At 39.9% G+C, this 17,299-nt stretch overlaps 1 protein-coding gene across 1 annotated transcript in view; it reads left to right on the top strand.

Moving 5' to 3' along the window:
- The window catches only part of dcn (decorin), a 32,072-nt gene extending 28,302 nt beyond the window's left edge, over positions 1-3,770 (top strand). The window contains exons 7-8 of the mRNA XM_034673950.1: positions 986-1,124; positions 2,679-3,770. Of these exons, the coding sequence (XP_034529841.1) occupies positions 986-1,124; positions 2,679-2,879 (340 nt within the window). The 3' untranslated portion in view covers positions 2,880-3,770. The remainder of the gene's footprint in view (positions 1-985; positions 1,125-2,678) is intronic.
- Positions 3,771-17,299: the final 13,529 nt, after the last annotated feature.

The raw sequence follows: 17,299 nt of genomic DNA, 5'->3' as shown, positions 1-17,299 counted from the left end.
GATAATGTCTGGTAACAAAATGTCTTTTTATTCTTTACTAAGGCAAAATTTCTGAACAAAAAACAAAATAATTAAAGAAACTGATAACAGGCCTTTCATATCACCTGAAGTTACTTCTTACCATGTGTATAAATGTGTTCTTTTATTTTTAGTACGGAAGCCCTAAAAGAACATGATTAAATACATCTTATTTTCTCTGTTTTCTCGTCTTGTGATTTTGAGAAAACAGAGAAACTCAAATATATTTAATGTATTTATTGATGTCCTTTTAGGGCTTTCATATATTTCAGTTTCTACAAACACACTTTGATCATATATGCACATACAAACAGGGAACTGCTCAGTATCTCTGAAGGTGAGACAATGAGTCAGCACAGAGCTTTGAAACTCAGGTGTAGATATAAGCTCCTCCCACCTGATCTCAATCAGGGCCAGTCACACACACACACACACACACACACACACACACACACACACCTGACTCTGCTCTGGCATGATTCCACCACCTAACCCAATGAGCAGCCAGAAGTCTAGCATAAAGTGTTTCATGGATTTTGCATTAATGTGCATTAATCTCTCAGTTGAAAGACATCATGTTGCCTCACTTTAGAATCCACAGGTTTTCTTACCTCCTTGCATTTTAAGCCCGTTGCATTGGCTTCTCTTGGATATGTGGCCGTAATATCCACTGTGAGCAAAACATGAGACCTGAAAGTGTTTTTTGGGGTTATTAAAATATGTGATTTGCTCCAAAAAATGATGCCATACCAAACTTGGGTAAAGAGAGCTTTGAATCAGTAGAGTATGTCAGACAGCACATTTTCTTTTTACTGACAAAGTATTGACAGCTTTAGATTCCTTTCAGTAGCCTCATTTTGTCTTATACCTAAAAAACTAACTTTGCATGACAGAAATCAGGATGCATCAGTTTGGCATGTGCAGAAAAGCAAAGCACTCTCTCACCATGTACTGTTCTCTCCTGCAGGCTGGGTCTGAGCTACAACGAGATCAGCTCTGTAGAAAACGCCACGCTGACTAACGTCCCTCACCTGCGAGAGCTCCACCTGGACAACAACGCTCTGACCAGCGTTCCTCCTGGCCTGTCTGAACACAAGTACATCCAGGTACACACTGTTCTTATTAACATCACCGCTATGCATGACCTCAGAGTTATTACAGCAGGTTTGAACACACGACGTGATCAAAGGAGGAGTGTTTCTGCAGCCATGTTCCAGCAGTTGAGCTCTTATTGAGCGTGATGGTTGTGCGTTCACTCACTGGTTTACTTTCCTGTGTTTCTGCGTTTGGTATGTTTGGGTTCGCTCTGCCTGATTACAGGTGGGCAGCATAACAAAGTCACATGGATCCATTTAGCTTGTTTATTGGGTAAAGTGTTGGTAGAGAGGCGCTCAGACTTTAGGAGTAAGTGGGAGTGTTAACAGACTGTTGCATCAATCCCATCCCAGTAAAACCGTCTTTGAGGTAATTTCCTGTAATTCACTTGGATTATATTCTCTCCTAATGAACCACAGCTTGAACACCTGCCAGACATCTTTTTTGCTCTTTCTTTATTAGTGACGGGAAGCCGCTGCCAGCACAGTTTGTGCTAACTTGAGGTTTCTCCCAGCGCAGACTGGAGGACTGCAGCGGCACTAAACACACTACAGACAATAGGATCAAACTCCAATGTGGGGTTATTGGATTCAGTTAACACGTCTAAATTTAAGATGTTTTTGAGGAGAGAAAGTGAAGTTGTGTCACAGTAAAGCAGTAAAAGGTGGTTTCATTTCACTGAGAGGAGAGTTTATGTTTTCCATTTTACTCAGAGGGACTTAATGGGCTGCTAAGTGTTTCTGCATTGTGTTTTTTATTCTTAAAGGAAGATGAGAATAGTATTGAGCCAGGGGGGGTCCAGGTTCAGTTTTACAGGGGCACTGGACCCTGTTGGTCCCTCCCCAGAACCGTCACTGGTGATAAAGGGATCATTTATCTCGTTCTTTGTGATTTTCCTTTCGATTCAACAATCAACACGTCTAAATTGAAGATGTTTTTGAGGAGAGAAAGTGAAGTTGTGTCACTTTAAAGCAGTAAAAGGTGGTTTCATTTTACTGAGAGGAGAGTTTATGTTTTTAATTTTACTCAGAGGGATTTAATGGGCTGCTAAGTGTTTCTGCATTGTGTTTTTTATTCTGTATTTTTAGCGCTTGTGTTTTCTGTCGTATATTCTTACAAATACAATGAACAAAGCCTTCACCTCCATGTATATTTTAATGCTTCAGAGTCTGTAATTAGCATCATGTAATCTCTCTCAGTGAGTTTTGCTCTCTTTTTCTTTTGTTCCTTCTCCTCTCTGCTGAATTCAAAGACTACCTCGATCTAAACAAACTGCTTAGCTGTAGCTCTATCATTGTTTTCAGCTACTGAGTTTTGACACAGCCGTGAAGCTGTTCTTCTCCCTGAGCAGCAAACCTCTTATTCTGGACTACGATCATGCAGGAAGTGCTTTGACCCACTGCTTCTAGTTAAACATCCTGAAGACAAAACAAAGTTTCTGGCTCTCTTACGCTGTCATTATTCATCCTGTGACTTATTATTATCTCCTCTATCTGCTGTATTTCATTGCCATGCACGTCCCACTCAGTGACCAAAGGATGTCATTATTCAAATCCCCTCTCTAGGTGGTCTACCTCCACGCCAACAAGATCAACGCTGTGGGAACAGGCGACTTCTGTCCTCCTGGCCTCAACAGCAAGAAGGCAATGTACTCCGGCATCAGCCTCTTCAGCAACCCCGTTCCTTACTGGGAAATCCAGCCGGTCACCTTCCGCTGCGTCTTTGACCGCTCCGCCATCCAGCTCGGCAACTACAGGAAGAAGTAGAAGAAGAAGACGAAGAAGAAGAGGAAGAGGAGCGTCCTGCGCGCATCAGCGAGGAAGTGTGTGATTGTAAATGAGTGTGTGAAAGTTTTGTAAGTGTGCGTGTTTGACCGCAGCCCCCAAAACACTGACCCCGTCGCCCCCCCCCCCAGCCCCACCACCAACACCAACACTGCCTCCCCACAAACGACGACGTCATGAATCCACATTTCATTCGTGGACATGGACCCGGGAACGCCACATATCATATTCAATATTTAGCTTTAAGGTTAGTGCAACAGTATTAGCAAACACCAGCATACTCCGGTGATGCTCTCTCACACACACACACACACACACAGCACATCAGCCATAGACGCAGTGAAGCAAGCGTTCACACTGCACACATACATACTGGAAATACATAACTGAAATTCAGAGGAGATTCCCCAGACCCCCCCCTTAAAAATGAAATCAATTTTAAAATGTTCCAAATTCAAGTTTGAACTTTCCATTGTATGAATCTGAAGAGAGCTGGCCTGTAGAGCAGGCAGCCAGGGGGTGAACTTGTGTTTTAAAATACCTTTAACAGCTGGTATACTAGAATGTACTAGATATTACCTGTGTACTAGGATTAGCATTCAGAGTGTAACTTTTGCCACGCTGCACTCCCTGAGAGAACTCTGAGTTTCTATTTGTATTGTACTCAATCCAAGTAGAGATAAAAGCAACAGTGACTTCTATCACAGTGTCATTTCTCGTGCTTACTTCTTTAGTGTCATTAAGTTCTGGGTGTTTGTCTTCATCACGTTTCATCCCTTGTTCCTCTCCCAGTGTGTGTTGTTCAATAAAGGACACAAGGTGAAAATAGCTTCTAAAAAAATGTAGAATAAACCATATATGTTTTAAACATAAGCCATTCCCAAAGATTTATATGCATGCTCTTTTTTTTTTTTTTGCTTGGACTTGAACCTGGTGCTTTCTGGAACCTCTTGTTAATGCCTGTACGTATTTCTCTCTCTCTGTTTCTCTGCCTTTTATTTTTCCTTTTTTTTTAAAGAGTCAAGAAAAATTGGAGGGTGCATGTGGACTGGCATGCCCACTGCAACCATGTTGGTGTGAATGTTGTATGTATAGACGCTGTATATAAATGCTGTATAAAAAAAACTCTCATTGCTTAAAGGCACAAGCACTTACCATAGCTCAGACTTAATATATCAGCAACAAAGGTGTTCCTCTTTTTTTCCGGAGCAGGGGCTCCAGCTAAGGTGTCCTAAACAAAATAAAAATACTAATGGAAAAAGAAGCAGTTTTTTAATGAATGTAAATGAGCAGAACTGTTGCTCTGAGTCCTCCTGGTCACCGGGTGGCGCTGTAATAACTACAGCACAGGTTTAAAGAGGGAAGCAACTTCCTGGCGAACAAGGTCAAGAGGAGGCACAGGTAAAAGGTACTGAGTAACAGGTGAGACATATTTAACATGTTTATACACATCAACCACAAATTAGTGAGTTTTAGGCACCTTTTATTAAAGCAGTACATTTATAAAATCTTGAATTTAACAAAAGACCATCTTGTTAGATTCAAATAAATATATATAAGGAGAATGACTGTTGGAAAAGCAATAACACTTTATATTATCATGCTATTGATAAGATCCAATCCACTTTATTTATATTGCACATTTAAAAAGACAATAAGGTAAGAAAAATAATGATGAGGTGTTTAAAATTCTCAGTCATCAGCATACAGGGTGATGTTCAAACATCATGAGTTTATAGAGTAATAGTTAAGTGGTATTTAAAGAATATTCGACATCATTGGGGTACAGAGTGATGGTTTTAAGATTCTTAAAGAACACTCATCACATCATCAGCATAAAGATGAAGTGTTTCGTATTTAAAGAACTCAACAGCATCTAGACCGTATAGACTTAAGATCAAAAACTTGAGTCTGAAGAGCGATGTTATATCAAATTTGAAACATTTTCAAACATAATCAGTGAAAAGATTAGAGTTTTAAGAGATTAAAAATTACTCAGATATCATCAGCGTATGGATTGAAGTCTGTTTGAAAAAATTCTGAAACATCATTTGCATGTGTTTTCATTTTTTAGATATTCAACAGATACTCAAACATTATGAACATATCGATTAAAGGTATTTAGACATTCAAGAGTAAACAACATCAGCAGGGAGAGTAATGTATAAGGAAGTTAAAATATATGGGGAAAGTCTTTATGATGAAGATATACTTACACATCATCAGCATAAAGATTGCAGTTTTTCAAATATGAAAAAGAAATAACAAACAAGTTTTGTGTTTCTTTGTGATCTAATTTTAATTATTTGTATTCACAACAAAGAAAAACCAAAATTAAGGTTACACAACAACAACAATAGTACAGAAGAGAGGGAAAGTGTAAATTTAAAGTCCATTGCTAATGTCAGAAGAGATAAATGGAGGTAAATAGAGAGCAAAAGAGACATGCAAACAGAGATTCAATTATCTATCTCCAGGATCATCATAGCATGAATGACAAACATAACATACTGTGAGTTCTTAAAACATACTAACATAAAAAGTGATGGATGTAAGATACTTAGTACTAAAAAATCATCTCCTTTTAGAGAGAAGTTTTTGAGAAATACTCAAACATCATCAGCATATTGATCGAAGTCATTTAGATATCTAAATGTAAACATCATTGTAAAGAGGGACAGTTTTAAGGAACTTAAACTCAAACATCGTCAGCGTATGGGGTGAAGTTTTTAAGATTATTAGAAAATACTCAAACGTCATCAACATAAAGAGTAAAGTTCAGAAAGCTTTCTATGAAGGTTACTGTCAGCTTACAGCTGCTTCCTTAAATACAAATACCCTTGTAAACAAACCAGCTTCAAACACACTTCATCCCTCTCAATAATCAAATATTTTACCTGTTGATTTTAACAAAGTACTAGTTTGCTCTGTCTACAAACCCCCCGAGAATGAAAAAAATCCATTCTGCCCCTGTTCTGATTTCTCCACCTTTCTGTAAATGTGTGTGAAACGAGCCGTTTCAGACTTCCGTGTTTTTGTTACGTAACAACAATATCCGGTCTGTCACGGAGTCAGAGCTCGGAGCTTGTTCAGCCCATAGACTGTATAAAATAATACTGAACCCCTCCTCCGTTTTTCATTACCTGCACACATGTGTGCTAACAAGGAGCTTAGGAGGGAGGCATGCTAGTTGTAGGCTGTCTTAATAAACACAAAGGTCGGTTTTACTCCCCACGTCTGCAGATTTGAAGATCTAGTGGATGATTTTTATTTATCATGGATAAGTGCTAGCGCTAGTTAGCATAGCTACATGTCGTAGCTGTAGCTGTAGCTGTGTACCAAGACACACGTCGACATACTGACAAATAAAACAACAAGTAACACAGAATCTGTGACCAATCCTTCAGAAAAGGTCCCGCTGCCTTTCTGGCAGAGGTCGGTTTTACTCCCCACGTCTGCAAATTTGAGAACTAGTGGATGATTTTTATTTGTCATGGATAAGTGCTAGCGCTAGTTAGCATAGCCACATAGCTACATGTTTGTAGCTGTGTACCAAGACACACGTCGACATGCTGATAAATAAAACAACAAGAAACACTAAATCTGTGACCAATCCTTCAGAAAGGTCCTGCTACAGGCACCGCTCCGTCAGGATCAGATTCTGGATCAGATTCAGAGGGTTGAAGTAACGTGATCTCTGAGCAGCCATGTATATTCAGCCAACATGTAAACATTAGATCAACGTGCTGGACAGCCGAGGCACATCCACTTCCTGAGGGGGCGTGGTCAGAGAGAAAACAGAGTGTTCTGAGGAGGACTGAAGAAGAGGGTTTTTCAGGCAGACCAAAATCTGATTTCAAAGTGTTTTTTTGAGCATAAACTTTAAAGACATGTTTTGGGGACCTCTTAGACCAATATATATTGATGAAAAAAGCGTGATATGTCACCTTTAACTCCTGTGAAAAGTAGATATAGGCTCATTTCTTTTTAGATTTAGACCAATGTGAAGAAAGAAGACAAAGTTGGCACCATTCAACAGGGTCAAATGCTCAGGTCACGACTTCATGGAGCAACTTTTATCAGTGTTGCAAGAATACATGAGTCTGGCTACTTGGCTTGCAATGAACATTATATAACATGTTGCAAATTGCACTGAAAAAATACATTTTATAGTTTATTTTACAACATTTATCCTTGTAGAGCTACCTTACTTATGAGAATCATTTATATTATTAACAGTGTGTGTCCAAAGTGAAGTTTCCATTCTGTTTTGTTTATCCTTTTTCTGTGCAGAGAGTTATTCCCAGCATGCATTGGCCAAGAGGCAGAGCACGCTCCATAACTGGCGGTACTGTATACATTTACAGGACGTATACGCCGCTATGTACACAAATAGACAGACAACACATTCAGTTTAGTGCCTCCAGGTCACCGTGACTATGGTTTGTGGGATAGAACCTGAGCTTCCTGAGAAAATAAAACTGACACAAGGAGAGCATGTAAACTTCACAGAGGTCGGCTGATTTGTTCAGGGTCATTTTCTCTGTTGTGAGACAATGAGAGCCGCCGAGCCGTCACGAGGACACATCCAGGAGAGGGTTTGAGGACGGTTACAGTTCAATGTATGGTGGATGGATTTACTCCCAGCTACCCCTGCAGCCTCTCACTTTATTGATGGGTTTTGTGGGCTGAGGTTTAAAGAAATATTTGCACAAGGACCATTTCTGGCCTCTCAGCCGCTGCTGATTTATGATTTCTTAAACTTTTAGGACGCTGAAAAAGGAATATTTAGGTTAAAGAGAAGAAATGGATCTCCTTTGAGAGATGTAGTGGTTAAGACTCCTGCTGCTCAGACGCAGGTTGATCAGAGTCTAATACTCAACACCAATAAGAGTCAAGCTTGCTTTATTAAGGCATCAATAACAACATTTTTCACTTAATTATTCCACATACTGCAGGGGAAAATAACAACATGCATCCTGATGAAACAAAACAAGAGAATAACTTAATTTATTTGTATATTTATTTATTTTTATATCTATTTTACTTTTATATTTACAGCCAGAAACCCTGGGTAAAATACAAGACAAGGTTTTGAGCACATGCACGTTTCAAAAACTTTGCAGAAGTGTAAAAATACATCAAATACATCCAAAAGTTTGGACACACCTTCTCATTCAATGGTTTTTATTTAATTATTTTCAACATTGTAGATTAATACTGAAGACATCAAAACTATGAAATAATCTGGTTTTGCCATAATCTGGATTACAACAGTAGTGTAACGTGAGGTTTCGATGGGTGATAGTTGGATCACTCTATTAATAAGAAACAGCAGGATGGAGACGGATAACTTTCTTGAAGCACTTTACTTTTAGCACACTCGATCGGCATAACAACACAACTCCTTGTCACTCTATCACATGTTTTAGAACCAACCAATGAGAGGCCAGGATGACCGAGCTCCAGGTAAATGTAATTAGAACCACAGAAGTACATTCAACACGTTTGGTCCCAACTAGATGACACTGTAGAAGCAATTATAACAACATACATACACAAATAATAACTTACATAAACTTGTATGTAAATAGTTACCATATAGATAATAAACATATTTTAATCTTAACTCAAATTCCAAACTGTCTTTCCTATTAAAGCTTACAGTAGTGTACCTCTACCTCTGAACAACACAACTGATGGTCTCAAACACATTAAGAAGGCAAGTCATTCTACAAATGAACTCTTGACAAGGCTCATGTTAGTTAGAAACCCTTCCAGGAGACCACTTCATGAAGCAGACTGAGAGAATACCAAGAGTGTGCAAAGCTGTCATGAAGGAAAAAGGGGGCTACTTTACAGAATCTAAAATATAAAACATATTCTGATTTGTTTAACACTTTTTTGAGAATTCAATAATTCCATATATGTTCTTTCATAGTTTTGATGTCTTTGGTATTAATCTACAGTGTTTCAAATAATTCAAATACATACAAACCTTTGAATGAGAAGGTGTGTCCAAACTTTTGACTGGTAGTGTACATTAAAAAAACTGATAATAATCTCAGCAAACCTTTAAATAAGGCTGTCAAAGAAGATTATTTCTAAATCGTGATTAATCACAAGTTTAAAAATGGGATATTTTTGTGTTTCAAAACATTTAGAGTATTTCTTTCCAGTGTTGTAATTTAGGAATAACATTAATGCACTTGTAAGGAGTTCCAGTTTGGTTGCTTTCTCTGTTTCATACAGTTGCTTTCGTCCTGTTTGCATGAAACTACTGTCCCCCAGAGAGGTAAGACATGCCTGGTCCCAACATACCAACCTGAGGACATCTTCAGTATTAATCTACAGTGTTTCAAATAATTAGAATAAATACAAACCCTTGAATGAGAAGGTGTGTCCAAACTTTTGACTGGTAGTGTGAGTCAAAATAGTTAAAAATTGGGTTTGAAAAAAGGATTATTGAGATTGTATTTATGTTACTGGCTAAGCTGTTGAAATAAACTGTGAACGTTCCACATCTAGGACTCTATAGAAACACATCTTTCCTTATTTGAAAAGTTAACTATGTGAAGTCAAATGACAAAGAATACAAACCTTCTTCCCAAAAAAGCAGCTTTAAAAAAAAAACACCACGTCTGAGAGTTATGACTGGCTCAGAATCATCCACCTCTGATATGATTCGGGTGTTGGTTTTTCTTCTTTTTTTTTCGGACGAGGACAGACTGAAAAGCATCAGTGTTTGAGAGCTGGCACTCATCCCAACGCCCTGAGTCGATTCAAGCACAGCAGCAATGAATGCTCTTCAATCTGTTGCCCCCATGTGGTGCATATTAGAACAGCATTTTCTCTTCCCCACCGAAGACACACATGCATGAGCCTGGTGCAACTTGATCTCCTGAACATACGTCTGTCCTAAAGAACATAAGCACTTAGACTTATTGCTTTAGGCCTGCTGCCAGGATTTATGTGTGTTGCTGCATGTGCATTGAGGGTCTGTTTGTCTGCAAGGAATGAGAATAAATAAAGCTTGTGAAAAAGGCAATGTGTGCAGCTATCTTTACAAGTGTATCTGCATGTGCATTCATTGCTTAATGTGTTTTCCCATGCACATGTCAGTGTGTATAGGTGAAGTGTCTAGTGTGGGACTTATGCAACAGGAGGAACCTGAGCTGCTTCACCCACGGCCAAGGAAAAGACCAAAAAGCAGATGTGTTGCACATTTATGAAGATGGTTATTTTAATCTGCAAAAACAGGAGAAAATGTCGCCTCTAGACTCGAGTTTATGTACATCTGTTGAGCTATCTCAATCATTACTCTACATCTAGATCACCCTATCAACATGTGGAGCCCTGTAATTACACAGACATCGTAAACAACAGTTCTGAGGCTGAGAGGAAACTCTAAGATGTTTTTTTTCTGCTACAGGTAAGTGATTCAAACAAAGAGGACAAAGGTTTGTTTTGATGAGCAGACCTTCTTCTGCTCTCCTCCTGTCCTGCACATGTGTTGAGAGCACATGAGGGACAAGGTGAGAGACTCAACCAGCCTGCCAGGGGCGGGGGGGGAGAGGCTCTCTGTGTTAAGCGCAGTGCTTATAACACATGGCCACATGGTAGGAACAGAAGGTGGTGTCTGGGTGCTGTCTGAGATTTTATTAGAAGCCTCTGTGTGTGTGTGTGTGTGTGTGTGTGTGTGTGTGTGTGTGTGTGTGTGTGTTTGTGTGTGTCTGTGTGTGTGTGCATGTGCTGAGAGGTCCAAGAATAGCCCTGTTTGCTAATATGCTTGCTTGGATGTCTGTCTGAGTATGCCTGTGTACAGAGCATGTGCATGTTTACCTGAGTTGTAAAGTTTTTTTTCTGCACTCATGTGCATCTGTAGACGTGTGTGTGTGTGTGTGTGTGTGTGTGTGTGTGTGTGTGTGTGTGTGTGTGTGTGTGTGTGTGTGTGTGTGTGTGTGTGTAGTGTCAACAGGGAGGAGATCTCTTGTAAAGATGGTGTGGGCTTTAATTCCAGACATGCCAGGTTTTATTTATCATGTTTTATAGATTGTGGCTGATTCATGTCCAGATTCACTCGCCCCAAGAACCAATCAATCTCATTTTACATCCCCAGGTTTCAAAATAAAGCTGACCCCTGATGCAGAACATACAGGACAGGTTTGGATCTGTGTAGACAGAGGGACCTAAATCATCTACCTATGAGCTTATACTGTGCTGCACTAAAGGCAGAGCTCTCGAGCGGAGTCATATTTGTCTCCAAACATCCATCTGCTGCAATTTTTAACATGAAGACCCCTTCTTTATCAGAATAGCGACAACATTTACTCAAAACACAAACTCTTTGAACCTTTAAACCACTTCTTAACAGGACCAGATGACCAAATGAGATAGAGTTTCAAAACATAAACACTGTGTATTATCAGTTTGGGCTTTGAACATATCTTTAACATCCTAAACAGAGCTGCAAATATAGCATGTGTATTTACCATAGACTGTATAAATAATGGACGTAGTATCCGTGACGTCACCCATCTGTTTCTGAAGCGCTGTATTGAGGTTAATCGGCGGCGGCCATATTGGAAATGTTGAACTTGTGAAGTGTGACGTAAAGAGGCGGGCTTTGAGCCTCCTCGCCAACAGCTACAGTGCTCCTGCCTGTCAATCAAGTCAGCTGTACCTCTCATAATGGAAAACTTGTAATCTTAATATCTTTGAAATTGCAGTGTTATGAAAAAAATTCACCCCCCGTACAGTGTGTGCCGATCAAGAAATGAGCTATCCAGACTACACTCGTTTTTTGTACCAGGCTGTAAACATGTTTATTTCTGCTGTAAAGATTGTCTTTTTTTAATTGGTGTGTATGTGGTTTCAGGTACTTCTGGGGCCAGCCTCAAGTGGACACTTGATGAACTGCAGTTTTTAACACTTCAGCATTGGCTTCAATTCTCGTGGCCGGAGGTAGTCTGGATAGCTCATTTCTCAATCGGCACACACTGTACGGGGGGTGAATTTTTTCATAACATGGTAATTCAGAAGATTTTAAGATTACAAGTCTTCCAATGAGAGGCACAGCTGACTTGATTGATAGGCAGGAACACTGTAGCTGTTGGCGAGGAGGCTCAAAGCCCGCCTCTTTACGTCACACTCACTCGACAGAAGTTATGTTAAGTTCAACATTTCCAATATGGCTGCCGCCGCCGAACGGCCTCAAAACAGCGCTTCAGAAACAGATGGGTGACGTCACGGATACTACGTCGTTATTTATACAGTCTATGGTAAATACACATGCTATATTTACAGCTTTGTTGAGGCTGTTAAAGATATGTTCGTGATCCTACAGCAATGCACAAGTATTAATCAAGCTTAACTAACACTCTCATTAGTGAGCTAGCTTTACCATTCACAAGGAATTTACATCAATTCTGACATGTTGTGAACCACTACTAAACTTTATTGTTAACCAGGAAGTAGTTTGTTACTAATGTTAGAAGCTAACAGATTACACACATCATATTTGAACTAATTTCTAACCAAACTTACTTTGAATTGGAGCTTAAACCCTTTCTATGTAGTCTTTCTGCAGATAACAAACCACACAGTAACTGTCTCAAAAATCACATCCAGTGTTTTTCTCCTCATACAAAGAAGGAGGTATGGGGGGATTTTGCTTGCAGTCAGAATGAGAGCTAATCCAGTAAACCCCCCATGTGTCATTATAAAAAGCATAAACAAACTACTGTTGATGTAGAGCGGGTTGGAGGACTAGTTCCAGCTGTCATCAGGTGATCAACAAACATGTATTTCAGAGTTTAACAGAAAAGCTTTGTTCATTTTCCTGCAGAGAGAATGGTCATACTCAAACATGACGATGGGTCTGTTTCAGTTCAGGAATCAAATGTGGTATTGTTTGAGAAGGATGTCGTCCATCACTTGGCATTATCGCCACTAATCCAACATATCTGCTTTAATAGTGCATGCAAATTATGAAACTAAAGCCAGCAACAACACATTTGTTGGAGGGAAGCATGCTGACAAGGCAGAATTTAGACCTCCACAATGAAACCAGCTTCAGACAGCTTCTCTGTTGGTCATAAAAACACTGCGGTCACACTTTGATGCAGCGATCCCTCAAAGAAACAAACAATCCAGTCACAGATGAAGGGCGCAGCAGGGATTGTGTCTCTAATACGGAAAAGTATGACTTCTTATGAACTGTATTGTTTAGGTTAGTAGAGCAGAGAGAGAGAGAGGGAAGGATTCTGCAAGGAGCTGCAGGATGAAATGTTAAGTCGCAGTTTCAGGATCAATAACCAATTCACCGCCGAAATAACGTCATTACATGTGAGAATTTATAGGCTTCTGTATTAAATCACATAGATGGAATGGTGGTTTTGCTTATGGAGGTGAAGACCTTTCTTCAACAGACTGTTCTTGATTTAAAATAAAAGGTCCAAAACATGGATTTATTCTCTTTTACGTCACTTAATGGTTTCTGGAGAGACATATTTGAAGCTCAACGTCGTGGAAATGATGAGTCAAACTAACTTTAAACCAACAGAGCAAAGGGTTTAAAGGTGAAGTTGAGGCCAGCTTTAAGCCTCTTTGCAAACAGCAACATCACACCTACCTGTCAGCTGACTCAGCCGTGCTGCTAATTATAGAAACGATCCTGTTTTAGGTTATTTTTTGAGATCTTTTTGGCTTTATTGGATATGACAGCTGAATAGTGACAGGAAATGTGGGAAGCAGAGATAGGGAGAAGACAGACCACTGCCAAAGTCTCTGTACATGGGGCACACACTTAAACCACTAGTCCAACGCCGCCCCATTATGCAAACTCTTACCTATCATGGATATATTACAAAAAATTGACGGGGCGCCGTTGGGCTAGCGGTGTAAGTGTGCACCCCATATTCAGAGGCTATAGCCCTCGTCGCAGCGGTTGCAGGCTCAACTACCGGCCACTCTCATTTGCTGCATGTCTTCCCCCTCTCTCTACTTCCAACATTTCCTGGCTCTCTCAAGCTTTCCTATCCAATAAAAAGGCAAAAATGCTCAAAAACATAACTTCAAAATAAAAAAAATGTATAATGTCATCCTCTGCGCAGTTTATACAAATATATGAATGAACTTCATACCACATACCAGACAGTTATCATGGTTAATCAGTATGTATGGATATTTTAACAAGAGATCTAATGGGGATTCCTTGGCTTTTGCAGCCAGCCCCAAGTGGTCACTGGAGGAACTGCAGTTTTTGCACTCCTGCATTAGCTTCTTATTTCAGCATTGGAGGTTGCAGCTTTATATTTACACCTACAGTCAGGGGGAAGCCTCTAGTGGGCATTGGAAGCATGGCAGGATGAAAACAACAAGGTCAGGTGATGAAGTATGAAGAGAAATAAAGTCAGTGTGGGGTTACAGAAGAGTCGATGGATGGGTTTTGGGTAAAATATATAAATAAAAAATGGTCAATTTATTCAACCAAGGCAACCAGAGCTGTAGCCCTTAAAGACCTAGACAGCCGGGTAATTGGTCCTAAATGTTTGATAACTTTTGAACTGCTAATCCTATCAACAAGCTTTAAAAACTCAGTTACAGCAGACATTCTCAGCTTTCCATTGATACCACATTTGTCAGCATATTCAAAAGAAATTCAGGAGAGTCTGGCGCCCCCAAAAATGGTCTAGGTCTTTAAGGGTTCCTTTTGTCCTAAAGCTAACCTTAATTATTGCACAAAAAAACGTAGGAAGTCATAATCTTCAATCTCAGGAGCTTTTATTACTATCTGTTCCAAGGGTCAGGACTGAACTTGGGAAAAAGACCTTCAGGTTTTCTGCTTCCTCGACCTAGAATGCCTTACAAAAGGATCTAAAACTGTCTGACATGACATCTTTGAATGTTTTTAAGCAGTCCTTAAACTACTTGGAGGCTGAAGCATCTGTCTGTAGATGTTTTGTTTAAATGTAAGTCAGGCTGTTTTTCTGGAGGTATATGTTGTGTAGCTGTTGTATGCGTCTGATATTTGTGTTCATGTCTATTGTAAAATGTAACTCTGTAACTGTGCTGCTGCCTATCTTGGCCAGGACTCTCTTGGAAAAGAGATTTTTAATCTCAATGAGCAATTTCTGGTTAAATAAAGGATATAATAATAATAATAATAATAATGGTTTAATGGTCTTGGTGCCTAACCCTAACCCTGTTTCTCAACTTTCACCAGCACTCGACTGAAACTGACTTTGTTGCATATGACTATGCTCTTTGGACAAAAACATGAGTCTTATTAAGTTTAATTCACTGTATGTTTTCCATCCATTCTCCATTATATGTCCTGTAATGGGCATCATGAAGAAATCCAGACTTCATGTTTACCATCCATGGATTAATGTTCCCACATAATTCAACTCCTGGCTTCACTCTAAGCGGGTTAAGTAACACAAGAGTACAAACACAGTATTAGGAAAACAGTGTTAAGAGCAAGTGTCTGCCATCTGGCCCGATGGAAAGGACATGAGAGCATGTGGCAGACATCAAGAAGCAGCACAGTGACTAAGCATAATGACAAGACGTCTGATTTCCAGCCTCCTCTCTACAAACAGTCTGGAAATCTACGTCCACACAAGAAGACTTCCAGTAACGGAGGTGAAAACACGTCCACCTCATAGAAATAAATACTTTGTGGAGTTTTCCTGAAGAAGGGCACAAATGAGAGCTCTGTCTGGACCAATGGAAACCTGTTTCAATCAACATCTGAGAGGTTTTCCAGTCTTTCATTTTCATGGGCAGCAAGTATCAGGTCATGTTCCTGTTATTGGTGCCGTTTAGTGCCTCACCTTTACTTGAATCAATGTCCCAGCAACAATACATCAGAGGCGTGAAGTCCACAGAGAGCGCCGTGGTACCGGTCAGCTCTGTGGATCATTCCAGCATCAGTGAGTCCATTGTTGTGGTTTTATGGTGGACAGTTTTACTGTCTTGGCTCCATGTTGGTGCTCCTGCAGCCGTAAACAACTTTATAACAAACAGCTACGATCTATCTGCATACGCGCACTAAAGCACTAATAAATGAGGGTTCATTAGTGTATGTTGTGGAGCGTTTAGCAACTTTACAGCTATAGGAGGATTTACAGGGCATCCTGTTCTCAAACACATGACTGGTTTTGTTGGTATGTCTGCCAAAAGGACTTTACGAGGTGATCCTGCAGCAGAGCAGTGTTTACGCCAAGCTCTCTTTTCCCATGCTACCAAACGTGTTTACCAAAGTTCAGAAAGTGTTGCACACTCTGGTTCAATATGCTTTTGGCTTTAATTCGATGACATTTCGGCTGCCTGGTCTTTTCTTTAAGGTGATCACATACTGAGACACAGGCACAGATCTGATGTATGTCACACATGTGCAGGGGATCAAGGTAATCAACCTCCAACGCCAGGCTGGGATCGTCAACAAGACAAGCCTGCAACCAATGAACCAAAACACAGGATGATACAGCCAATCAAATCATCCCTAATGTGGAAGGAAAGAAAGAAAAACACAACATGAAGATGATATTTCACAAACTTTAAATTTGATGCCTTTAAGATATTTCCATTTTGTTTCTTTCATGTCTCCTAGACAACAATGAGATCTGTTTGAAAGCAAAATGAGATTATAGCTCATGTCTCCTGTTTCTCATTCTTGCCTTCAGAAAAAAAGTTGCAAAAAGTCTCAGCTTAGTCTCCCTTTCAGTTCTAAAGGAGATCTGGTCAAAACCTGAAATGATTCTCAGGTATTTCTCAAGTGTTGTGACTCCTTTTGAGCTCAGGTGGAGAAATCATGGAGCTCTCTTAATTGTCTCAATCTAACCTCATCCATTTGTTTTTGTCAGACTCAGTTTTTGTGTCTCAAGTTGAGCTCAGATGGAGCAAAGAAAGAGCCTGAGCTCATCTTTTCAGGAACATTTATAGTGCCCTGCAAAATTAAGATTTCAATGGAATTGTCCACAAACTTACAATTCTCATTAAGACATTTGAACCACTTGCAAGATCAGCTATTTAGATGTCAAATGATCTCTTCTTTGACTTCACAATATGGTCATTCCTTCAGCCTGTGACTGAAGTTGCTGCAGAATTATCTCTGACTGGTTTGGCAGAAAATCTGCAGGAAGGACATAAAATGAAGAGAAGGACGAGTAGCCAACTCTGATGTTGACAAGGGAAAAGCAGTGTCCCTCACAAATCCCTCCATAAGCTTCAACTACTTCAGAACTCTGCTGCCTGCATCATCACTAGAACCCCCTCCTTTCACCACATCACCCCCGTCCTCCAGCAGCTTCACTGGCTCCCGGTTATTTGTATAGCGCCAAATCACAACAAACGTTATCTTAAGACGCTTTTACAAACATAGGAGGTCTAGACCA

The sequence above is a fragment of the Notolabrus celidotus genome, chromosome 21 (genome assembly GCF_009762535.1).
Source record: "Notolabrus celidotus isolate fNotCel1 chromosome 21, fNotCel1.pri, whole genome shotgun sequence".
NCBI lineage: Eukaryota > Metazoa > Chordata > Actinopteri > Labriformes > Labridae > Notolabrus > Notolabrus celidotus.
The sequence above is the reverse complement of the archived record's forward strand: the minus strand, read 5'-3'. Positions and strand labels throughout refer to the sequence as shown.